General features: G+C 53.8%; 1 protein-coding gene across 3 annotated transcripts; it reads left to right on the forward strand.

The window, feature by feature from the left end:
* The first annotated feature begins 676 nt into the window (after positions 1-676).
* LOC129496370 (uncharacterized) lies at positions 677-21,253 on the forward strand. 3 transcript variants are annotated; one of them, XR_008661713.1, is made up of 13 exons: positions 677-1,164; positions 4,732-5,353; positions 5,863-5,983; positions 7,659-7,751; positions 8,657-8,757; positions 10,104-10,196; positions 10,900-11,032; positions 12,482-12,595; positions 12,829-12,984; positions 13,300-13,424; positions 13,968-14,060; positions 16,527-17,293; positions 18,483-21,253. XR_008661713.1 is itself a non-coding variant. In XM_055304493.1 (12 exons), the coding sequence occupies exons 1-11, from the start codon at positions 936-938 to the stop codon at positions 14,041-14,043; spliced, it is 1,863 nt and encodes a 620-aa protein (XP_055160468.1). In that variant the 5' UTR covers positions 677-935; the 3' UTR covers positions 14,044-14,060; positions 16,527-17,581. The 3 variants fall into 3 exon arrangements, 1 of the variants encoding a protein (XP_055160468.1); XR_008661714.1 differs by lacking the exon at positions 10,104-10,196; XM_055304493.1 differs by lacking the exon at positions 18,483-21,253 and having other exon boundaries at positions 16,527-17,581.
* The last annotated feature ends 3,248 nt before the right edge of the window (positions 21,254-24,501 follow it).

The raw sequence follows: 24,501 nt of genomic DNA on the forward strand, positions 1-24,501 counted from the left end.
TGAGATCATGACCTGAGTCAAAATCAAGAGTCAGACGTTCAACCAACAAAGAGGCGCCCCTAATGATAGATTTTTAATTTTTATTATTTTTATTTTATTTTTTAAAAGATTTTATTTATTTATTCATGAGAGACACACACACACAGAGAGGCAGAGACACAGGCAGAGGGAGAAGCAGGCTCCATGCAGGGAGCCCAATGTGGGACTCGATCCCAGGTCTCTAGGATCACGTCCTGGGCCGAAGGCAGGTGCCAAACCGCTGAGCCACCCAGGGATCCCCAATGATAGATTTTTAAAAAAACCTGAACAGGAGTGTATTCTCACTTTTTGACAGTAATCAATGGTGGGTGGGAGTGTGGTGGTCGTGGTGATGGTGGTCCACTGTGACCACAGGCTTCGTTCGCATGGTGTGCCTAACTTTACGGCCTTGGCTCTAACCTGAGGTTGACCAAAGGTGTCAGGGAAACATTCCTGGACTGAACAATGAGATTGCCACTTCCATCTTTGCTCAGACCAGAAGTCCTGGTCTGTGAAATTTGGGGAAAAATTGAGAAGTGTTAATATTCATATTTTTAGACGCAGTCATCAGCTTCCTCTCTTTTTTTTTTTTAAGATTTATTTCTTCATGAGAGACACAAAGAGAGAGGCAGAGACATAGGCAGAGGGTGGAGCAGGCTCCCACCAGGGAGCTGGATCAGGGACTCCATCCTGGATCCCAGGATCACACCCTGAGCCCTGAGCTGAAGGCAAATGCTCAACCTCTGAGCCGCCCACGCGTCCCCCACACCTTTTTTTTTTTTTTTTTTTTAAGCTTCCTCTCATTTGTTTGTTTCTTTTCTTGGGTGGAGAAAGAAGGAAATTCCATGATTTGCAAGTCTGCCAGAGCCAGAGTGTGTGTGTAGGGCCAGGTTGCTGTCAGGGACAAAGGCAGGGAGATGGCCTGTGTCAAAATGAAGATCCACTGGGGCAAGAAGAAAGCCAGGCTGGAAGGAAGAGAAGCAGGCTTCGAGCTCCAACAATTCCTGCCCAGTGAGGCTCAGGGGCCCCAGAGACAAGAGCCCAAAGGCCATTCTTCGAAGCTGAGCACGATTACAGGGTTTCTGAGAGTACTGCACAGAAATAAAGGACCCAAAAAGGTCACTCATCCACCAGAAACTTCCAAAGGTATGGATCTTGCCATATTTATTTATTTTTTTATATTTATTTTTAAAGATTTATTTATTTATTTATGGGCTGCGGGAGGGGCAGAGAAGCAGACTCCCCACTGAGCATGGAGCCCCCCATGTGGTCCTCAGTCGTAGGACCCCGAGATCATGACCTGAGTTGAAGGCAGACGCTTCACCGACTGAGCCACCCAGGCGCCCCTGGTTCTTGCCTTTATATCTGATAGGAGTCTTTGTCCTGTTTCTTCATTTTTTTTGCTTATGTATTCATCCTTTCATTGGGTATTTACTGTCTGCCACCCTCCTGGATGTCGCTCTGGGTGCCTGGAGGTGACCGGGCACAGTGATGAGATGCCTCCTTCCCATGGCCGGAGTGTCCAACATGGGGTGAATGGGACTGGCTTGTTGACCACCACCTGCCATGCAGAGGCCTGTCACAGGGCTGGGGTGGGCTGCTGAGCCCAGGGGGTCTCTCACACAGTCTGAGGGAGCAAGAGAAGTACCAAAGCAGAGTGAACCAGCCAGGAGTCATCACATCTGTGAGACTCACCGTGGGCTCCTACGCAAAGCTCATCTCAAAGCTGATGAAACTAAGGTTCGGAGGGTAGAGTCATTTGCCCAGGGACCCACAGCAAGTGAGAAGGTCAAGTTTCAAATCCAGGCTGGCAGGGGCGCCGGTGTAGGGTGGCTCAGTCGGTGAAGCATCTGCCTTCAGCTCAGGTCATGATCCCAGGGTCCTGGGATGGAGCCCCGGAGTCAGAGTTGGGGGAGCCTGCTGCTCCCTCCCCCTCTGCCCCTCTCCCTGCTTGTGTGCTCTCTCTCAAATAAATAAAATCTTAAAAAAAAAAATGCAGGCCAGCAGAGCTGGTTGCTGGATTGTGCCCAGGCTTTGGGGCTACCAGAGTGAGAGAAGAGAGGCCTGGGGTGGGGAGGGAGCCGTGTGTGGAGTGTCTGTGTCCAAGCCATGTCTGTGTCTCCATGACCCAGCCTGTGTCTGTGCCCAGGAAAGCTTGCTAAGTGACCCTGAGTGCAACAGCAGGGCTGGCCTGGGCTGTTTATTAAGGCTCTGGTCCCTAGTGGGCTTGTGGGACGGGGCTGGTTTTCTGGGAGGAGCTGGTACCTTTGTAATCTAGGGAGTGTTTTCCTGAAGAGAAAACGCTTCAGAGTTTCTGAGGTCAGTGGGAAGTTGCAGAATTGCAATGGGAGCATGGGGTCACGGAGGGACAAGGTGTCACCACTGCCTTTCTATCTCTGGCATCTGGATGGTGACTGGCATGGTTCTGAAGAGGGAACAAGTATTTAGCAGTTGATTCACAGGTGATGGGATCTTTGAGGGCCTCCTACGTCCTCACTAACCCTGTGCCTGGTGGTATGGGGGCATCCTTGCCAGGATGGTCACTTTTCAGGGTCATTTCAGGGTCTTTTTTTTTTCTGCTGGCCCTATGTGTTGCTGGTCTGGGATGCCGGGAGATGGTCAGTTGGCCTGGAGCAGCCAAGCTGTGCATAGCCTGATGGGCCTGCTGGGGCGTGTGGATGACGTGACAGTGGACACCCCGTGTCTGCCTTTGCCTGCCGTATCCATCCCCACCAGTGTCTGTGCTACACAAATAGTACCAACACAGCGGTTTTTGTAAGAAGCCCGGGAGACCCCAGCTTTGTAAGGGCAGTTCTTCTGTTTTGGGGTAGGGGGATCATAGCCAGAAAACAGCCAGGTCTGTGCAGGATAAACAGGAGCTCCGTGTTACAGGGGGAGGGGCGAGAGTGCTCCAGGGTAGTAGAAACAGAGTGGGAGCCGTTCAGTAATTTAAAGTTTTCAGGAGTCACAGTAGAAATATAAAAAGAAAAAGATGAAACTAATTTTAGTGATATATTTTATTTAGCCCAATATAGCTGATACAGTATTTCAACATGTTTCAACATTCAATTGATGTTAGAATTAAGACATTTTACCTCTTTTTTTTTGGTCCCCCCTGATAAGTCTTTGCAACCTGGTGTGTGGTTTACACTGACAGCACAGCTCAGTTTTGGCATTTCAAGTGCTCAGTAGCCGTGTGTGGCTCGGGGCTGGTGTGCTGGACAGTGCAGCTCTGGACAGAAGGACAATGATGTCGAGAAGCCCTGCATCTGATAAAACCATCTAGGTTCCAGGGGCACAGTTCTGAGTTTCAAGTCTAATCTGATTAATTACTATCCACGAGGAGCTATCTAGGAGAAGTAGGTAGGGAATTCTCATCCCTAAGGAGTTGCGTGAGGGATCCCTGGGTGGCGCAGCGGTTTGGCGCCTGCCTTTGGCCCAGGGCGCGATCCTGGAGACCCGGGATCGAATCCCACGTCGGGCTCCCGGTGCATGGAGCCTGCTTCTCCCTCTGCCTGTGTCTCTGCGCCTCTCTCTCTCTCTCTCTCTCTCTGTGACTATCATTAATAAATAAAAAAAAATTTAAAAAAAGGATTAAATGGGGAAAAAGATTTAAAAAAAAAAAAAGAGTTGTGTGCCATGGAAGGCTGTCCTGCTCTGGTTCAAAGTAATTTCCATCCCATACTGCACTCATCTTCAATTCTCTGTATTATTATAAGTTCAGCTGCTTTCACTGAGAGACCAAGGAAGTAGTGGCTTAAGATTAAGCAAGATAAAATTTGCTTCTCTCATGGAAGATTTGGATAGGTGGTCCAGGGCTCCTCAGTGCTCAGAGACCCAGAAGCTCTCCATCGTACTCCTCCACTATCCTCCACATGGGGTTCTTGTCTCATGGCCCCAGATGGCTGCCCAGCTTCTGGCACCACATGTGCATTCCAGCTGTTAGGAAGGAGGAATAGGAAAGGGGAGAACATGCATTCACCCTTGACAATAGAAAGGCACTTTGAGTCCCAGTTTGAAGTATAAATGCCCTCTTATTTTGAAATTTTCAGGGAGAACCTAAAGTTCAAAAATGCCCTTTCAAGTAGACGTCCATAAGAATTGGCATCCAGGTGTTCAATTGCTCTGGACAACCCTGCCCACCAATTCCTCTTTCAGTTTATTTTTATTTTAAAGATTTTATTTATTTGTGAGAGAGAGAGAGCGCACAAACAGGGTGCGGGGCAGAAGGAGAGGGAGAAGCAGGCTCCCCACTGAGCAGGGAGCCTGATGCAGACTGGATCCCAGGACTCCAGGATCACGACCTGAGCTGAAGGCAGACACTTAACCAACTGAGCCACTCAGGTGCCCCCCCCCTTTCGGTTTTGAGTGTCATTAGAGCTTGTCTCTTGCAGGTAGAGGCTGGGGTATCGTGCAGAGGCTCCTCTGGGATCCAAAGCGGAATCCTTCCCTTCCAATCTCTCCCTCTGGGCATAGCAGGAGGTTTCGGGACCAGCACTGTTAGCATCTCCTGGACTCCATAACCCATTGGAAACACACATTCCAGCCTGGGCTTGGGTGAGCCCTCTGGGTGGTCCTGATGCGCATTTCTTTGGAGAACCTCTTTCTAGAACATTCTCAGCTACCTCTGCTGGACCTCCGTCTCTGTGAAGGGAGTGCTTCTTTTCTTTCAAGGCCCCTGCAGAGCCATCTTTTTGGGTTCCTTTCTTCCAGGTTTCTCTGAGTTGGTCCAGGATGGGCGGTTCCTGGAGGCCTACCTGAGCATCCCGACATTGGTAAAGCAAGGGCAAGACTGCAAATCCCTGTACCAGGTTGTGGCCCAGAGCATGTGGCAGGTGGTCCAGCAGGCTCTGGAGGGCACTGAGTACAGCCCAGAGCTGGAGCTAAAGATCCAGGCTGTGCTGGGCACCATAGAGTGGACACAGGAGAAGCACCAGAGCTGGGAGGATGGTGACTTCCAGGATGGTGACCTCCAGGATGGTGACCTCCAGGATGGTGACCTCCAGGATGGTGACCTCCAGGATGGCGGAGTTGCCGCCTGGGGCAATCAGCTGGAGAAGCTGCTGAGAAGTGATGTGGAGGCCAGAGTGCCTGCCCCGGGCCCCGGCGACCAGGTGGACCTGTACCTGGAGAAGCTAGAAGAGGCTGTGACACAGGGCCTGGGGTCCCTGCGGGCCAGCCTGTTGGGGCCCCAGCTCTGGAAGGTCTACAGGACACACTTCCAGGAGGTCCTCCTCAGCCGCCTCTGGGAGCTCACGCACTCCTTTGGCACCAACTGGGAAAGCTGTCACATGCTGTACTCCTGGGCCAAGATAACGTTGTTTGAGGAGCCAGGGTGAGTCCTCCTGGGGGACCTTGCAGTGCTGGGTGAGGCCACCACTCTGAGTGAGGACCCTCAGGCCAGGACTGTAGGACTGTGGTCAACAAAGAACCTTTGGAGGGGCCACTGGGGTGGGACTGGTGGCTGGAGAAGGGAGGATGCAGTTGGTCCTGGGGACAGCGTGTGCGTACATGTGTGTGTGTGTATGTTGGCGTGTTTGTTGTATAGCATGTGTGGTTGTGTTAGCATGTTTTGTGTGTGCGTGCGTGTGTGTGTGTGTGTGTGTGTGTGTGAGAGAGAGAGAACATGGAAACTTGTCTACACCAATAGAGCCTCTGGCTCCCTTTCTCAGCCCAGCTGCCCTCTGCAGTCACTGGGCCCTGTGCAGGGGTGGGGAGAGGGCAGCACAGGCTGGCAGGAGGCAGGACCCAGCTTAGAGTCCGCTGCCCTCAGCGCCGAGCTGACCTCCACACCCTAGCCCCAGCTCAGCTCTTTGCCCCTCATGGCTCCTTCCGACCCATCAGGAAGACACTTGTGAGTGCACCTCCCACCTCCCAGGAGCCCACGGTCAGGCAACTCTTAGATCCCGTGACGTTTGTTCCCTGGATGTCCCGAATGCAGAAGAAGCTGGTGGGACTAATCCAGGTAAATGGATCCAGGAGTATCCCTCACCCAGAGGCCTCCCCGACCTGCATCTGGGGAACAGCAGGCAAGGGAATGGGCTAGGGTGGGTCTTGGGTGGGGGGCTGAGGGGTGGTGTGCTGATTCTGTGCCCTGAGCACTGTCACATGGGAAGTGAGAGTGTGCCGAGGCTCTACGGTGGGAGGAACCCTGCCTAGTGGGCCTGTAGGGAGAGCACCAGGCCACAGGTCTCTGCCTTGACTGGTGAGTGCAGTCGGGCATCTTCCACACCGGGGGCTACGGGGCAGGGCCAGCAGGCCTCAGGTGGGTGCCTGCGGTTAATCCACGCACAGTGAGGACTCAAGGGGACATCACAGTCTCCTACTGGGGTTGAAACGTGATTTCCTATAAGGGCACCCCAGGTCTTGGCACAGATGTGTCGCGCGTCCTAGGGACTTGTGGAAGAGATGTTTGGGGATGCAGGGAGGCTCTCGGCCATTCTTAGCTAACAGACTGAGAAACTAAGCTTTATGACAGTAAGGTAAAGAATCCGTATCGATTTAGCTGAGATTTTTCCAGTAACTGGTATATAAACGCTGAGCCTTTTTTGGGTTCCTTGGAGCACATGGGTTTGAGGCCCTCTTTCCTTCATGGTCCTCCCCGAAACTGTGGTGTTGCAGTCTGGGCTGAATTAAGGAAGATAGGGCTTATTCCCTGCTCTCCCACTCTGCACCTGTCAAGGGCCACGCGGTGGTGTCCAGTGGTCCATTCAGACACGCAGCCAGGACGGACGTGACAACACGCCTTACTGCGGTGGTGCTGTCAAGAGGCCAAGTGGGAGTGGTGCCGTTCCATCCCCGGGCACCTGTGCCAGGCGAGGGCTGGCATCAGCTGGACGTGGAGTTGGGATCCTCTCTGGACCAGACCCAGGAGGAGGGCAGGGTGTGGCAGGGGCGGGGTAGGAGTGGGAAAGTGCTGAGTGCTGAGCCAGAGAGAATTCACTTCTAGGCGATCCCCTTCTCCAGATAAGAAGGCCTAGGCCTGCCGAGGACCCAGCAAGCCTCCTGGGCTAAGAGTGAAACTTGGGTGGGAGCATGGGCAGCCAGTGTGAGCCCCCCGAGACTGTACTGCACTGGCCGTGTGCAAGTCCAGATGAGGAGGACAGCTTCCCCAGGGAACCTGCCAGAGGCAGCCTTTATCACCGCCGTGGTCGGGTGGGGAGGTCACACTTGGGTTCTTGCCCAAGAGTTGGTCCTCAGTGCCCCGGGTCTCTCTGGAGCCGCCTGGTCCCCAGCAGTCCACCGCCCCTGTGTTCCCCGGGGCTGTGGGTCTCTGGGAGCCCCTCTCGGGTACCCTCATGGAAGGGCTCTGGTTGCCCAGGAGTGGCAGCTGCTCGGTGCCTATGGGTGAATGAGTGTGTGGGGCATGGGCGCAATCACCCTGCCAGGATCGAGGAGGACAGTGTATCTAGAAGGTGCTTCACAGGCCATCCATGATGGATGGAGGGCTGGAGGCCGTGAAAGAGGAGTTTGACTCAGTTATGGGACCATCAGGGTGGGGGGATTTCAGGCCGCTGGTCAATGGTCCCCCTTGCCGGCTCTGGTTCTCACCCTCGCTCCTGTCTTCCGTTCGAGCTGGGCCTGGTGTGCCCCAGAGAGGAGCATGGGGATAGAAATTGCTTTCACTGTTTTCTGGGCAGGAAAGCTTGGAGAAACAACTAGAAAACGTCCTGATCTGTGATTGGAAAACATGGGCCCAGGGTTCCTGCCCGACGTTTATCGAAATCTTCCAGGTACATGCCCATCGGCACTTTTCCAGCCCACCATGCAGGGTTCCTGGCCCTTCCTGAGCACCCGGCTTGGAAGGGAGGGGCCCTGGAAGGACTGGGGTGGGGGGGGGTGACGGCTGATGGGTGGTGGGGTTCATGTGCAGCAAGGATGAGTGGCACACTGGAGGTTGGGGCTCCGGGCATCAAAGTGTCAGTGTCTGAGGGCGGTGGGCAGAGGCAGATGAGGTCCTAGCACAGGGCTGGGGGGCATCTCTTCTGGGGAGAGGCCTCCTCCTGGAATGTCTCTGCTCATGAAGCCCTTTCCAACCTCAGGGAGGATTTGCATAGAGAGAGACCCGTGTCTGGGGACACCTTGGGGAGAGGGTTGAGCAGCCCATTGGGGGTGGAGAGGCCACCAGTGGGTGTGTGTTGGGGCTGGCGCTCTTCTTTTAGGGGATCCGGTGCAGGGGGTTTCTGTTTCTTCTCTTGACCGCTCAGGGTTAGAGGGAGAAGAGGAGGTGCTCTTAAGCATCCTTAATGCCTTTATCCCAAGCAGCGCTGTTCAGTGTCAGGTGGGGCTGGGGCAGCTTCCAGGACCCACAGGAGAAGCCTAGGCCTGTGTGGAGATGAGGAAGTTGTTCAGTCTGGCTGATGGCAGGATACAGTGGAGGGTTCAAGGGAGAGAGGCCTGGCAAGACAGGTGGGCTTGGGAGGGGCAGTGAGGGCCTGGTGGGAGGTGTCTACTCTTTGCCATCTGCAGCAGGCAGCCTGGCAGGGAGGTGTGGGGGGGTGGCCTGTGCACTCCAGCCCTTCCTGCAAGGACAGGTGTGTCAGGGACAAAGTTGGGGGGGGACACATTCTCCTAGGGTCCACTGGCTTTGTGACTGGTCCCTGGGTCCCCCTAAGAGCCCTCTTATTTTGATTGACAGCTGCTGGAACAAAAGATTAATGCAGTACAACCGATTGGACTACCTATCACTAGCCAGGTGCAATCCATGGTTCTGGAAACATTTTCAAAGTTTCTGAAAAGGTAAGTGAAAAGGTGGTCCTTGCCCAGAGAAGGAGGCGTGGGTGACTGGGTCGACCAAACCCCAGTTGGAGTGCTAACCAAGCTTCTAACCATGGGCCAGCAGGTGTTTGGCCAGTTCCTGAAGCAGGGGAAACTTCTGGCATTGGCTTTGGGTGCTCCCAGTTTGGCCTGCTTCACCTCCTACCTTCCCTCTGGAAATGTCGCATGTGACATGGTGGCTCTAGCCTCGTGTGGCTGTCGAGCTAGTTCCATGGAGGGACTACAGTTAAATTTTATTTAATTTTAATTAATTGACCTTTAAACACCAAGCGGGGCTGTGGCTCCCCTACTGGACAGCAGAATGGAACACACCCAGCTCTGCCCCAGTCTAGGATTTGGGTGGGGACCCTGCCTCTTTCTGACTGGCTAGGGCTGGGTTCAGGGTCAGTGTTGTGGGTGCCTCAGGCCCCAAGCATGTCTCGGACGAAGCACTGTGTAGACCACATCACGAGGCTCTTTTCTCTGGGGCCTTCAGAGTGGCTGTGTTCACCTGGGATGGGCTCCTTAATAGGGCAAACACTAAGCAGGTTACTTAACAGAGACCAGAGATGTGGATTTTTAGGTGAAATCAGCCAGGTTTTAAATACTTACGAAAATGTGGTTGGGGGATCCCTGGGTGGCTCAGCAGTTTAGCGCCGCCTTCGGCCCAGGGCCTGATCCTGGAGACCTGGGATCGAGTCCCACATCAGGCTCCCTGCATGGAGCCTGCTTCTCCCTCTGCCTGTGTCTCTGCCTCTCTCTCTCTCTTTCTATGTGTCTCTCATTAATAAATAACTAAAATCTTTAAAAGAAAAGAAAATGTGGTTGGGCAGCCAGTTTGATCCTTGTTCTTGGGACTTAGGTGAGGGCGCCCCTTCTCTCCTGCCTTTGGGAAGCAGCGTGCTGTCCCCGATCCTCTCCAGAGGCCCAGCCCAGGCTCGGGGTGCCAGCCTCCCCTTCCTCTAGGCCTCACTCCGACTCTCCCAGGGGGGCCGGCCGGGCTGGGAGGGCGGGCCTCTCAAATACTGCATTAACCATAGGAAAAAAACCACTCCCATCCGGTTCTGAAAGCATTTACCACAAATGATCAGGAAGCGCAGTAAATGAAAAGGTCGTTAGGAAGCATCTGGCTGCAGGGCCTGACACAGAGCCGGCCCAAGTAAACTCTGCCGTGTCAACCTCTCGGTCACTGTCACCCACATTTGTGACTCTGTGAAGAGAGCTGCAGCGAAGTGGGGAGGGGAGCCGGTCCTGGGGGCCTGGCTGGGTCCGGCGGGCCTGGGGGCGGGGCTGGCGGGAGGGGCTCTATCTCCGCCCTCGCACTGCAGGTACGAGGCCGAGGCCGCCCACTTCCTCCACCAGAACGCCACTGCTGGGCCCCTCCCCGAGGTGCACGTGCTGGCAAACTGCGGCATCCTCAGGTGCGTGGGGTGCGGCCGGGCGTGGGCGGGGCCAGAGGATGTGAGGCGTGGTGTGGGCGGGGGCCAGAGGGTGGTGCGGCGCGGTGTGGGCGGGGCCAGAGGGCGGTGAGGCGCGGTGTGGGCGGGGCCAGAGGGTGGCGCGGCGCGGCGTGGGCGGGGCCAGAGGGCGGTGAGGCGTGGTGTGGGCGGGGCCAGAGGGCGGTGAGGCGGGGTGTGGGCGGGGCCAGAGGGCGGTGAGGCGCGGTGTGGGCGGGGCCAGAGGGCGGTGAGGCGGGGTGTGGGCGGGGCCAGAGGTGGCGCGGCGCGGCGTGGGCGGGGCCAGAAGGTGTGTGAGGCACGGCCCCCTGGTGTGGTCCAGGTTCTGGGCGAGGCCAATAGGAGCCTGCGGGCTGGGCTACTGACCACCCATGAGACAAGGGGAGAGGACACCCATGTGTTGTACAGTATGACCCCATTTCCTAGGGAAACACCGGTAGCACTGGCCGCCTCTGGGCGAGTTTTCCACTGTACCTTTTGCATTTTAAACCACGTGGATACAACAGTCTGTAAATACTGGTAAACAGTGGGACGGGATAGACAGCAACAGCAGCAGAGATGAGGGCTGCCGGACGGGCGCGGAGGGGCACCGGTGTGGCTGGTGTGCAGCCTGGGGCTGTGGAAGGCGCTGGGCCACCCCTATGGATCACTTTGGTTGCCCCAAAAGGGAAACGTGGCAGTTGCTGGGCTGGGCACACATTCTGCCGGCACATCTGGACGCTGTCGTGCAAGACATCATCCACGTCATCGAGAGCCACAGCCAGGACCACTTCCTGTTTAAGGGCAGAGCCTTGTGCAAGGTGCCGTCCCCCAGTGCCCCAGCCCTGTGTGGGGTCTTCTCTGTTCCCAGAGAACCGAGGCAGGAGGCGCCTGCCTGTGTCTCCCTGGACTTCTGCCCAGCCCAGCAGAGCCTTTGCTGGGGTGGGACACGGCAGGGCCCCAGTGGCGGACTTGGTTGGCGAGGTTCCTGGTCAGGCCTTCTGCCTTCCTCAGGCCGGAGTTCTTTGGAGCAGCAGGCAGGGCCAGCTGGGACGAGGGTGGGTGGGAGCGGCTGGACTTGGCCCCTCCTGTTCTGGCTCCCTCCCCGCTGAGGGCACCTCCCTTTATCCCCTCTTCCTTTCTCCACCTGTGAAACAGCTCTCCTGCCCCACCAGCAGAGGCCTGACATCTGCTCCCCCTCCCCCAGATCCCGGCTTTGAGCCTGCTGCGTCCCAGGCAGGCAAGGTCCCTTCACTGTGTCCTAGAGCCTCCATCCCTGCCCCTCTGGCACTGTGGCTGTCACACTGGAGGATGAGGTCCCTGAGGATACCCAGGGGCTGGCTTGGCCCCAGGTCGTCTTGAGTGGGCAAGGTGGCCTCCTAGGATGTGGAAGCCACAGGAGAGAGTTTTCCCTTCAAATCTGGGGTTCAGGGCCCTGTTCTCCTGGGAGCTTCCTGGGTGGAAGATGGGAGGTCCTGGTGGGTGGGTCTCCATTCCTGCAGGTCTATCCAGTGATTCATTTTTCGCGGTGGGGACCAGCTCTGGAGACAATTGCTATTGGATTTTCCACAGAGATTTGAGCACTTAGGAAGACACAGGGAGGTTCCTCCAGGATGGCCGGCATACTGTCTTGCCTCACCCCTGTCCCAGCATTCTGTTCTGTTCTGTTCTGGCCCATCTAGAGCCCCAGGGTCCTCTAAAAAGAACTCCCAGCAGCCACAGCACATGGACCGAACTTGGCACCCTGTTTTATAGATGATGCCGATGAGGCTCATCATGCAGATGGGACACTGGGGTATAGTGGGCCTGGGACTTGCTTGGGTCCCCTGGTTAAATGCCGAGTAAGCTGGCTTTGCCCCCTCTGCCTGTCCCCTCTGGCGTACATTGAGAACTGAGTCTTGGGAGTCTGATCCGGAGGGAGAAGGCATCATCGAGATCTGGAGCCAGGCAACGGTCCTGTGGGGACCCAGGGAGAGGGGGAGACCCGGGAGGACTCTGGAGGGCTCTAGGGAGGAGCTCAAGTCAAGGGCCGTAGTTTGAATCTGGGGTACTCCTAGGAGTCAGCAGGAGGAGGGTGGACAGAGCTTTGGGATAGATAGCCAGGTAAGCCTCTGGCTCCCTCGGTGTGGGCCCTTCTGGTCCAGAAGTGTGCACCTGGTGGGGAGGGGAGGGGCCCTCAAGGCTGGGGGAGAGTAGTCTAGGGGGCAGAGAGCACAGCCAAACCAGGCAGCTCGGGGGGCCTCCATGACGTCTGGCCTTCCTGTCTGCAGAGTCTGCTCCTGGGTTACTTCGTGAGGAAGGACAAGGATCTGGCTGGAGCTCTGGAGCCCTTGTGGCAGAGTCTGGAGGGCCGTCCCAAAATGTACTCCACTCTCATGTATGAGGTAGGAGGCCCACTTGGGGGCGACTGCCTTGACCAGAAGCTGAGGCAGGAACCCCCGAAACCTGGCAGTTAGGGCTTCAATCTGCCTCATGGTGGCAAGACAAGCCCCCGACAGGCCTGTGCCAGAGAAGTCCGTGTAACAGCCTGTCACCCCCACCCCCGAGGGCCAGTCAGACCATGTCCTGGGACAGCTTCCACTCAGGCCTCTCTGTCTCCTTGTGTTTTGGGGAGCAGAACATCATGCGAAGTTTGCACGTGGTGGTCTTTGGGGAGTACATCCAGGCCCTGGCCACCCACCTCAAGAAGCTGGCGCCCAAGAAGTGGGAGGACATCTTGGTTCAGGTGAACACTGACACCATGAAGTTGCACAACATCTTCACGAAGTACAGGGTGAGCGTGGACCTCTTGGGGAAGGCCGGGTGCTGGGGGCCTTCCAGTTCTGTGTCCTGGCCCCCCGTCTGGGCAGGTGTGCTCTCCTCACCCCAGCCACACGCAGGCCCGCCAGCGCTGGGCCACCTGCTCTCACGGCAAGGCTGTGAGGTGGGGGCAGGGATGTCTCATGCTCTGACCAGCAGTACAGGCCGGGCGAGGGGCCTAAGGTAGACCTGGGGTGTGGGCCTGCAGGTGGGTGAGGCGAATGGGTCCTCCTGAGAGAGGAGGCTGGGAACACAGGGCCTGGGCTCACCCACTGGCTGCTCCCTGCAGGACGTCGGCTTGGCCAACCTACAGGAACCCATCATGGGGATCTTCCAGCTCAGAGGGAACAAGGGTAGGGAGACTGTGGATGACTGGCTGGTGTCCTTCAGGGACAGATTCCCAGATTATTTAAGGTATGAGGGAGATTAAGGGGTAGGAGGTGGGTAGAGGGGGGAGGGGGAGCCGCGGAGGTGGGGTACTGCCAGGGGCCCAGGTCGGGGAGAGGAGGGGCCCCCAGCAGGGAGGGTCAGTCGCTGCCAGGTATCAGGAACCCTAGGTTGGAGTCTCAGTTTCCCCCAGAGAGGGAAACAGGTCAGAGAGCAAGAGTCATGGCAAGGCCTTGGCCAGAGTCCCCAACAAAACACTGCAGGTGGTGTAGGACCATCACCCACCCGGGGTCTTAAGGGAGACTGGGTTCCCTGCCTCTTGCTCCCAGGCTTCACTGGGCAGGATCCTTAGAGTCAGGACCCTCCTGTCCTGACCCGTTCCCAGAATTCCCAGGGCTCCCTGGTAGGCTGTCTAGGGGTTCTTGGAGGGAAGAGTGGGTGGGGACTTGGGGAATCTGCTAGTGTCCCAGCTATCCTGGAAAACACTGGTTGAGACTTCATTTGTGCACACTCATGGGTGCACAGGCCAGGTGGTCACGGGTGCACAAGAGCTCTCTCCCCACCCCGTAGCACCCAGGTCCAGCCACACTGCTCTGTGCTCTTGGAGGAGACTGAGGACAAGGGAAGCTGCTGCCGCTGCTGTTGACCCCAGCTCTGGTAAAGGTAACCGAGGCTGCAAGGCTCCAGAGCACTCCTCCAGGGTGTGCGATAAGGCAGGGTCCAGCCCTGGGCCGGGTGGCCAGGGCAGGGACTTGGGGGACGCGGAGGGAACGAGGTCGAGGGGCACAGCCGGAGCATGGTCCCATTGCTTTCAGAGGACATTACGTCACCTTGTGCTCTTGGCCAGCAGTTCTCAAACGTTTTGGTCTCAGGATCCCTTTACTCTGAACAATTACTCAACTAAAGAACTGTGGCTTATGGGATTGCATCTAAGAGTTACTACATTAGAAATTAAATCCAAGTAATATCTAGTAACAATTCATTTACAGTATTTGTTAAAATAAGTAGTAATCCGGGGCACCTGGGTGGCTCAGTGGTTGAGCATCTGCCTTTGACTCCAGTCATGATCTTGGGGTCCTGGGATCAAGTCCTGCATCGGGCTCCCTGCAGGGAGCCTGCTTCTCCCTCTCTCTCTGTGTCTCTCATGAATAAATAGATAAAATCTTTTAAAAAAATAGTAGTAATCCATAAAGATAGAAAATAAGTATTTATCAAATAACTATAAACAAAGTAAATAATAACATATGCTATTTATATGTGAATACATAGATTTGGAAATAAATTGGTATTTATATAAAATAACACTAATTTAGAAATATTAATTTATTTTAAAATAATAAATGTATAACATTAACATTATGGCAAATAATGATTTTTAATTGAAAAAATTAAGTGTTTCTTGAAATAATAAGAACAAACTTAATAATATGGGTATCATTGTTTTATATTTTTACAAGTATCTTTGGCTTACTAGGAGACAGGTACATCCTCGTATCTGCTGCTGTGTTCAACTTGTTGGACATGCGTTGGCTGAAGCATGTAAGGAAGATCCAGCCTCTTATAGACTAGTTAGTGTGTTGGAGAAAGGGAGGGTATTTTATTTTATCATTTTTAAAAAGATTTTATTTATTTATTTGAGAAAGAGAAATCATAAGCAGTGGAGAGGGATGGAGGGAGAAGGAGGCTCCACACTGAGCAGGGAGCCCGATATGGGGCTCAGTCCCAGGACCTTGGGATCATGACTTGAGCCAAAGGCAGATGCCTAATCAACTAAGCCCCCAAGTGCCACAAGGGAGTATATTTTAAAGCCTCTTTTAGGTATTTGTTGTTATTACTTTTTGATAACAGAACTAAACTGGACAGGTGGTAGTTAATTAACGATTAGGACATGGATTCTGAACCCAGCCTGATGAATTTTATGAAATCTGCATGTTCCATTGTAGTAAAATCTGCCGGTCTGTCTTGCATTTGAGTGGCTCTTCTACCCAATATGTGATTTTGTAACATCACAAATACCAGTCCACAGTGATGCAGATCCAGGTGTTGGCACGTTTTATCACACCTTATCCAAAAAGCACCATTGTTAAAACTGCCATCGAACCTATCAGGAGAGTCCGTAGCTGTTGGGAATCCCAGGGTCATAGTAGAAGACACAAGTTTTCCAAAATCCTGATTTTTGCTGGAGGGCTCAAATTTTTATTGTTGGTAACAAATACTGTCTGTTGTTTGCTCTGAAGCCGCCAGCTCACACCATTCATTCTCAAGAAACTGCTGTCAACAACTGAATAGTCTGTCCATTGGTCATTCTTTCAAGTAAAAGTGGTATGCCATAGAGCAAGTGGCTAGTTCAGCTTGTAACTCAAACAGTTGCACAGGTGATTTTCCGCAGGGCAGCTACTGTCTTTCTCTGTGTGGTAGAAGGGCTAACTATGAACTGTGCATTCCTTCCTGTGGAATATTAAACATCTGGGTACTCACGGTTGAGATTTAATAAAAGTAACTGTTTTTACTCTTTTATCAGTACATTTTAAAGTGAAACTGGGTTATTTTTGTGAGTGCATGATGGTGAAAGGTACTAGTAGAATTTGCTGTCACTACCTTGGCGCAGGCTGAGGTTCCAGCAGCTTTATCCACCATGGCTTTTGGGCCATGGATATAAATGTCTGCCCAGTGAAAAGTAAAAACAGTGGTTTAGTATAATGAAAAGAGTTTTGACCTCACAGGTCTCCCGAAGGGGCTCAGGGCCCTAGAATTCCATGGAACGTATTTTGAGAACCACTGGTTTAGCTGCACTGTGCTCTTCTTTGCCCGTGTGGACTGTAGGTGGACTTCTCTGAATGTGTTGATATTTGATCATTTTCCCCCCATAAAAATGATGCATTCATATGGTTTAAACAGACTGTCTCCAGTCTTTGCTGTTCTATTCCACCTCCCTGGAGGGCCGTTCCCATCTGTTGAAATTCCCCTCCTCCAAGGTCTGGCTCCTAGACCTCCATGTCTGTTGCTTACTTTCTTCCCTGAAATGCACATCACAGTCTCCCTTCAGCCAAGAGCTGTCTTGTCTGCTCACTGGCAAGTGTCTTGATAGCAGAGGACCCACCATGTTTGTCTTTGTCTTTGTCCTCACAGGATCTGGCGGCAGCTCCCTGACTGCCCTTAATGGAGGTGGAGGTGAGCTCAAGCTTCAGGGAGCCTTGGGCTGTGGAAGTTGTGTGGCTCTGACACCCACCTATGGAGAAGGATCTGGGTGCCCCTGGTCACCAGGTGGCCACTTCATAAATGGCGGCCTGACATCCAGGAGGAAGCCAATCCTTCTCAGGTCTGGACTCGTCTGTCAGAAGGAATACCCTGACCCCAGCCACCAAGCAATAAGGCAGGCCAGGCCTTGTGGGAGGTCACATGCTCATGTTCTAGCCAGAAACCCTACTGAAGACCCAGCCAACAGCTGGCATGAACCCCAGAAGAACCTCAAGATTCCTGCAGCCCCAACCACTGTCTGATGTAGCATCAGAATTAAAGGCGAACATAGCCTATTGGTGACTGAACAGTTGGACCCTTGCCTGGTGTGGAAGTTCCCACAGTTGGTATCAAAAGAGCTGTGAGCAGAGGGACAGTTTTGCTGGAGTCACCTTGGTCACCCATGCCTCCCCATGGAGGTGGGGGGGGACACTTGCTTGCTGCCACCCCAAGCTGCATGAAAATGCTTCAATGAACAGGCCTCTGCCTAATCTGAGTCAGAAGCTGTCAAGTCGTTTCTCCTTTTCCTTCCCTTTGTCCTCCTTCACGTTATTCTCTTTTCTGGAAAATGAAAGAGTAGTTCCTGTACATCAGTATTTAAGAGAGGCTGCGACCCAGACCTTGCTTCAACGCTGTTTTAGCGGATTCCCTAGGCTCGGGTATGTAGCACTTTAACATAGTGTAATAGAGGCAATTTGCATCTGTATTTCTTTTGTCCGTGGAGATGTTGAAGAGAATTTAAGAAACTTAAATATCCAGGTCGGGGGCACTTGAGTGGCTTGGTTGGTTAAGATCTGCCTTCAGCCTCAGGTCATGATCTCAGGGTCCTGGGATCCAGCCCTGTATCAGGCTCTCTGCTCAGTGGAGAGCCTGCTTCTCCCTCTCCCTGTCTCTCTGTTCTCTCTGTCTCTCTCAAATAAATAAAATCTTTAAAAAAATATTTCCAGTTGGAAGAGTCTTTTTGTGTTTAGACTTTTTAAAAAAGATTTTATTTATTTATTATGAGAGACACAGAGAGAGGCAGAGACACAGGCAGAGGGAGCAGCAGGTTCCCCATGGGGAGCCTGATATGGGACTCGATCCCAGGACCCCAGGATCATGATCTGAGCCAAAGGCAGACACTCAACCACTGAGCCACCCAGGTGCCCCCAGATTTTTTTTCAAGGCCTGATTTTATTGCACAATGCTGTCTGTGTGGTCTCTGTTTTTTGGGACTGATTCGGCCTACGGCCCCGATCACCACCGGCCCTGGCCCCAGTGGGCCTTGTCCACAGGCCACAGCTTGGTCCCTTGTTGGGGTGGACACACTTTTTGGCCTGGAGTCCTTAGAGGGTCTCACATTCCTCATGTTTGAAGAAAGAAGTGGCTTGTTCATTCCCTCCTTCTCTGACTTCCCACGGGTCCATGTGACCCTCCATCCCATGGGTCACCACCTGCTAGAGAGAACAGACAGGCTGCTTCCTTCCTGAGCTGCCATCCTGGGGGGTCTCAGCCCTTCCTCTCCCTCTCTCACACCTGAGGAACACTCTCTTCTCTGACTCAGGCCCAGGACCATGTTCCTGGGGTCATTTCTGACCCAGCAGCGCAGGACCATGCTGGCAGGGAGCAGGAAGCCCCAGCATGCCCGGCCGAGGCCTGCGTGCAGCAGAGTCCCAGGGACAGCTGAGGGACCAGCCACATCTCCCACCCCTTGGGACCCAGGGGAGAGGGCCCTAGGCATGGGGCTGGGTGGGGAGGGTCACTGAATGTGGGTTTTCCATCCCAATCACGTTATATAAGCAAGCAGTTCCACCCCCACCCCCCAAAAAAAGACAAAAGAAAAAACTCAAGCCGTACGTTTTATTTCAGACTGTCCTGGACTGAGGCTGGGCAGCAGCAAACACTGATCGTCTCCCGAGGAAAGTGCCTTCATTCTGGGTGTCAAATCACTCCTACAAGTAGTTTCTGAAGGACAGGACAATGAGCTCTGTATAAAAATAAGCAAGTACACAAGGGCAGAGGAACCATGAGTGAGACCCAGTAGGACCTGCAGACAGCAGACAGGCCTGCAAAGACCGGCTCTCGTCACGTGGTGTAGCAGACACATGGCATATCAGACACTGACTGTACCAGACACTGACTGTATCAGGCACACGGTGTATCAGACACTGTATCAGACACTGTATTAGACACTGACTGTAACAGATGCACAAGGTATCAGACAGCGACTGTACCAGACACTGACTGTACCAGACACCGACTGTATCAGGCACATGGTGTAGCAGACACATGGCAACTATACCAGATGCTGACTGTATCAAACACAGACTGTACCAGACACTGGCTGTATTAGACACTGACTGTATCAGACAGTGACTGTATTAGACACTATATCAGACACTGACTGTATCAGACAACAACTGTATTAGATGCTGACTGTATCAGATAAACAGGGTATCAGACAGCGACTGTATCAGCGACTGTACCAGACACTGTACCAGGCACCGACTATATCAGACACTGTATCAGACATAGACTGTACTAGACACTGACTGTACCAGACACTGACTGTATCAGGCACACGGTGTATCAGACACATGGCATATCAGACACCAAGTGTACCAGACACCGACTGTATCAAACACTGACTGTATCAGACATGGATTGTACCAGACACTGGCTGTATTAGACACTGACTGTATCAGACACAGAGTATCAGACACTGTATCAGACAGCGACTGTCTCAGACACTGACTGTATCAGACACACAGGGTATCAGACAGCAACTATATCAGACAGTGACTATATCAGATACCGACTGTATCAGGCACACGGTGTATCAGACACATGGCATATCAGACACCAACTGTACCAGACATATGGTATATCAGACGTTGACTGTATTAGACACTGACTGTATCAGATATTGACTGTATCAGACACCAACTGTAGCAGACATATGGTATATCAGACGTTGACTGTATTAGACACTGACTGTATCAGATATTGACTGTATCAGACACCAACTGTAGCAGACAGTGACTGTACCCAACACCGACTGTATCAGACAGCGACAATATCTGCCACAGACACTGACTGTACCAGACACATAGTGTATCAGACAGCAACTGTGGAGTGTGGACAGATTGTGTCCAAAGAAATAAAACACAAGCTTGAAAATATCTATAGGGGCAGATGCTGACTCCCTTCATGGGGGATTTCTTGTGGCCTTTGAGAGGATCCTTTGGGACCCTTTGGGGAACAGGGTCACGAAAAAAACTTCATTCTAACACTTTCCCTTCCCTGAGCCTCCTGTATGATGTCAGGCCAGTTCCTGCCTCTCCGCCTCGTTCACAGCAGGCCACTGATGCAGCCAAGCTTCCAGAAATGCATTAGGACCCGTCTCGGGTGGCCTTGCCTGGACACCAGTCACCTGTCACATGAGGATGCTCCTGCAGCAATGAATGCCCCTTACCCTCTGACGTTCCGTCCCTGCCCAGCTGGCTTCCCCTGGTCCCTGCGGGCGCACCGATAAGCTGGTCCCCTCAGAGTAGACATGGTTCGTCCCTGCTCGGGTGTGCTTGGTCCTGACCTTGGTTGTTGGTCTGCCAGCACGAGGGTTGGTGGGGGGACCGTTCTGGAGAGATCGGGTGTGATGTCCTGAGACAAACCCAGAGGTGGGGGGCAGACTTTCACCCCCAAATCCTCAACAAGTAGGCAAGGAGGGTCAGTTGGCAAGCAGCCTAGTTTCCTTGGAACATTCCACATGCTGATTCCGAGGGCTCCCGGTGGGACGAGCCTTAGTTGCCAACATGGGAACCCACTTACCAGTGCACTTTGAATGGGTGCTGGAAGTCGCACTAGGATCTGATCTTAAGGGTGGCAGAGCTGAAGATGTCACGTCTTTTACATCAAAGACGGGGCGCTGACAGGAACAGAGCGACCTTCAGACACAGATGAGGATGTTTGGAAGGATGAGCCTGAGAATCTTCGACACCCCTTCCCTGTGAGCCCTGTGAGCCTGCAGGAGCGAGGCTCCCCCTTTCCAGAGGGTCTACAGAGCCTAGCAACATGTCGCCGCTGTCTCTTTGGGCCTGTCCCTGCCGGGCCTCATTGCATCCCAGCCGATAAACAGGGCCGGCATTGAAAATAGCCCAGCAAGGAAATACAGTCTCTGCTCTGGGGAGGTGGGGTGCGGTGGGGGTTGCTTCTTCACCGAAGCCCTGAGGCACCTGGTTGAGATCTGCTGCCTGGTTGCAGAAGGCACCATCGGATGCAGCTTCAGACCTGCTCGGGAGGGGGTGGAGGGTGACAAGGTGCATAGAAATGAGGGGAGCAGGGATTGGTTTGGTTCTCTTTGTGGCTTGGTTTTCCTTCGTGTATTTTGAAGCTCTTACAGATGCATAAGCAGGTTTGTTTGGTTCTCTTGCTGAATTGATCCCTTTACTCTTTTTTTCTCTGGTACTAATCCTTTCTCTGGGGGCTCCCGGGTGGTGCAGTGGGTTAAGTGTCCGACTCTTGCTTTTGGCTCAGGTCATGGGCTCAGCGTCATGAGATTGAGCCCCGCATGGTGCTGGGCTCCGTGCTCAGCTGGGAGACTGCTTGGAATACCTTCCCCTTCCACTCCTCCCCCGACCCTCCTGCTCGCTCTCACTCTCTAAAATAAATAAGCAAATAAATCAATAAAATCTTTTAAAAAATCCTTTGTCTGAAATCTATTTTATTTGATGTTATTAGAGCCAAATCACTGTGATTTGACATGGCACTTTTTCCATCTGCTTGCTTTTAAGCTATTTTGTCTTCATATTTAAAGTGCATTTCTTATAGGGAACAGACACCCGATTTTTTTTTTTTGCCAGACCCAACAATTTCTGCCATTTTATAGAGAAGTTTAGACCATTTGCACTTATGCCATTATGTCCTTTTCTCCTCTGTCATCTGCATCATTTATTGTTCTGTTTTTTTTTTTTTTTATTGTTCTGTTTTAACTAGTGACTGTTCTTATCCTTAGGGGTTCTGGGATATCAGATGATATGAAGCTTACCTTTTGGTCCTAGATTTTTTTTTTAAAGATTTTCTTTCTTTATTCATGAGAGACACAGAGAGAGAGAGGCAGAGGGAGAAGCAGGCTCCATGTAGGGAGCCTGATGTGGGACTCGATCCTGGGACTCCGGGATCACGTCCTGAGCCGAAGGCAGATGCTCAACCGCTGAGCCGCTCAGGCGTCCCGGTCCTGGATATTTTTATATTTTGTAAATATTTTTGATCTTTGCTCTGGGAGGCAGCTAGTCACATTATCTGCAAACAGATCTTCTGGGGGACTTGCAAGAACGTTTTCTGAGGTGGGACCCAAGCAGCATTTAGACTAGGGTTAGGTTTCTGCAGCCTATGCATCCACTCCTAGAACAGGACATGGAGGTGAGCACAGGTCCACCCAGCCAGCACCCTCGGAGGAGACCCAGGCTGGACCACCCTGGAGACAACCCCAGTAGGATGGACAAGAAGTCGGCCACACTCGTCAGAGGGAACCCGATCCTGCAAACAGAAGCAACCTGCTGTAGCTGCAGGGCTGCTGGGGAGAAGCCCACCAGCGCCTCCTGAGAGAAGCCACACACAGGGGGTACACAGGTGAGGCTAATTCTGGGGTAAGAAGCAACGGGGTGCTTCCCCGTGGGGAGGACGGGGAGGGCGGATGAAGCTGGCTTCTGGGGGTACTGACACATGGCTGTTCATGCTGTGCACATGTTTGCAAGCTGCCCGTCCATAATCTGCACATATTTCTACAAGTACGTGACACTTCACTTATGTCTACTCACACATTTTTACGGACTGTGTCCCTGGAGAAATTGCCCCATCCCTGAGGCTGTCAGGGGTCCGAGGCACAGGCCACAGCTCTGACTTTGACCCTGATGGCCTGTGGCACAGCCCAGGGGGAGTAAGATCCTGCCCGGCAAGGTTGGCTGAGTACTTGCCTCTGGCAATGGGGAAGTCACAGCAAAGACACCCCAGCACCTGGGCTTCTCCCTCTAAAAGCCCCCGTCCACCCTACCTCCCCCCCGGGGTCAGCTGCCCCCCTCAAACCTAACAACCCACCCAGGACATTTTCTGGAGCAAATTCCTGGCAAACAAGCTTGAGTTCTCACTTAGCCATTGTCTTGCCGCCCCCAGCATGCTCCTGTGGCCCTTTCTGTGATTGCCTGTGAGGACAAGGACAGTGGAAGAGACATGGACTTGCACTCCCCAAAGAGGAGACAAAGATCAATGAAACACAAGGTCACGTACGAAGGTCACTTCATTTCACAAACATACCGGGATGCAGAGAGACATTGGGAAGCAAGGGAGCCTTTGATTGGGATCTGTATAATCGGAGGGAAGGAGGTGTTCTGGGGGGTTCTGCCGCATCCTAGGCTCATCTGAGATGCCTACTCTATTCCCCTATTAGAACAGGATTTGCCAGGACGGAATCTGGGTCACTAACCCCTGGAGATGGTGGGGCCTGGACATGCAGAGCGTGACGGAGAACCATAGGCACCCACATCTCCAACCCCGCTGGGGAGCAGTGAACACTCTAAGGGGAAAGAGAAAGCCCTCACTGGCAGGATCTCAGGGTCCACTGAGTCAGGAGGAGACAGCACCATCCAAGCCCGAATCTGGGAGGGGGAGGGTGGCAGGTGCAGGCAGCTCTCCAGGTCAGCCGGCCCGCTGGGCCTCCCAGCTGGTCTCCCTCAGCCAGTGGTGAGCACTGCCCCGGCCTGGCCTGCAGAGGGGTATGAGGAGCTCAGTCGGGGAGCTCAGCGCTCTCCAGGGATGGCTGGGCCCCCTGACCTCGTCTGGGTGGGCCCAGCTCTGGTCCGTGCTGTGGGGGTGAGTCTCCTCCTAGGGTCTCTTCACTCACGTTCCACGAAGCCTGGGCTGCAGCTTCCAGGGCAGGGTGTCTGGAGCCCCATCCCCCCTTCAGCGATGTGTGACCCCGGGGAGCCTGCGATGCCCTCCCAGCCCCACTTCTGACTCTCCCTGGGGCCTCCCAGTGGAGACCCTGTCCTGTCCTCCAGAGGAGCCACTGTGAGGCCTAGGTGGGGAGTCCCGGGGGACCTGCCTGCTCTCTCCCATCCCTGCCCCCCCCCCCAGGCCCACAGAGGGCGGGCCAGGCCCCGTCGGGGGCAGAGGAGGGTAGAGCGGGCTCAGGAGCTATCTGCTGCCTGGATGGCAGCACAGGGTGGGTGGAGGTGGCTGGGAGGCTCCGTCCCACTGCGCTGGGGGCAGAGTCTTGGATCTCTTAGTCTTCTACTTGCTCTGGGGGCCGGGGAGGGCCTGCAGTTTTTATCGAGAACCTACTGCGAATCTTGTATCTCCGGGTTCTGTAACCTGCCGAACAGGTGAGTTGAGTTGACTTTCCAGAGCCGATCCATGAAGGCGTCCTTGCTGGGCTGCGCCACCGGCCCCTCACCCCGCAGCTCGGGACCCCGTGCCACCGGGACCCCAGGGAGCTCATTCTGGCCACACATAGAGTCACCTGGGCAGCTCCGGAACCAGCTGCTCTGTCTCCTTTGGCCTGAGCCAATAATTGGGGATTTTTGTGGTTGAGGACACACAATCCTCCACCTGGATCATCACGGGGGACAAGGACTAAAGCCCTGCTCTTACCTGTGGGCTCTGCGGGGGGCGGGGGGACACGGGGTGGGGGGCTGTTCCTGGGCAGCCGTGCTCATCTCTTCCCCTTCCTCCAACCCCGAGGAGCCGCCAGTCCCTCCCGTTCACACCCCAACTGCAGAGCTCTCTCCTCTGACTTTCCTGAGCCTGAGGCATTGACTGGGTGGTTTCCTGCTTGACCCCTGCATTTTGGGGTTCAGCTACGAAGTCTGGGTCAGTGTGCGTTCCTCTCCATGGG

The sequence above is a fragment of the Nyctereutes procyonoides genome, unplaced genomic scaffold, assembly GCF_905146905.1.
Source record: "Nyctereutes procyonoides isolate TBG_1078 unplaced genomic scaffold, NYPRO_anot_genome, whole genome shotgun sequence".
In the NCBI taxonomy this organism is placed as follows: Eukaryota; Metazoa; Chordata; class Mammalia; order Carnivora; family Canidae; genus Nyctereutes; species Nyctereutes procyonoides.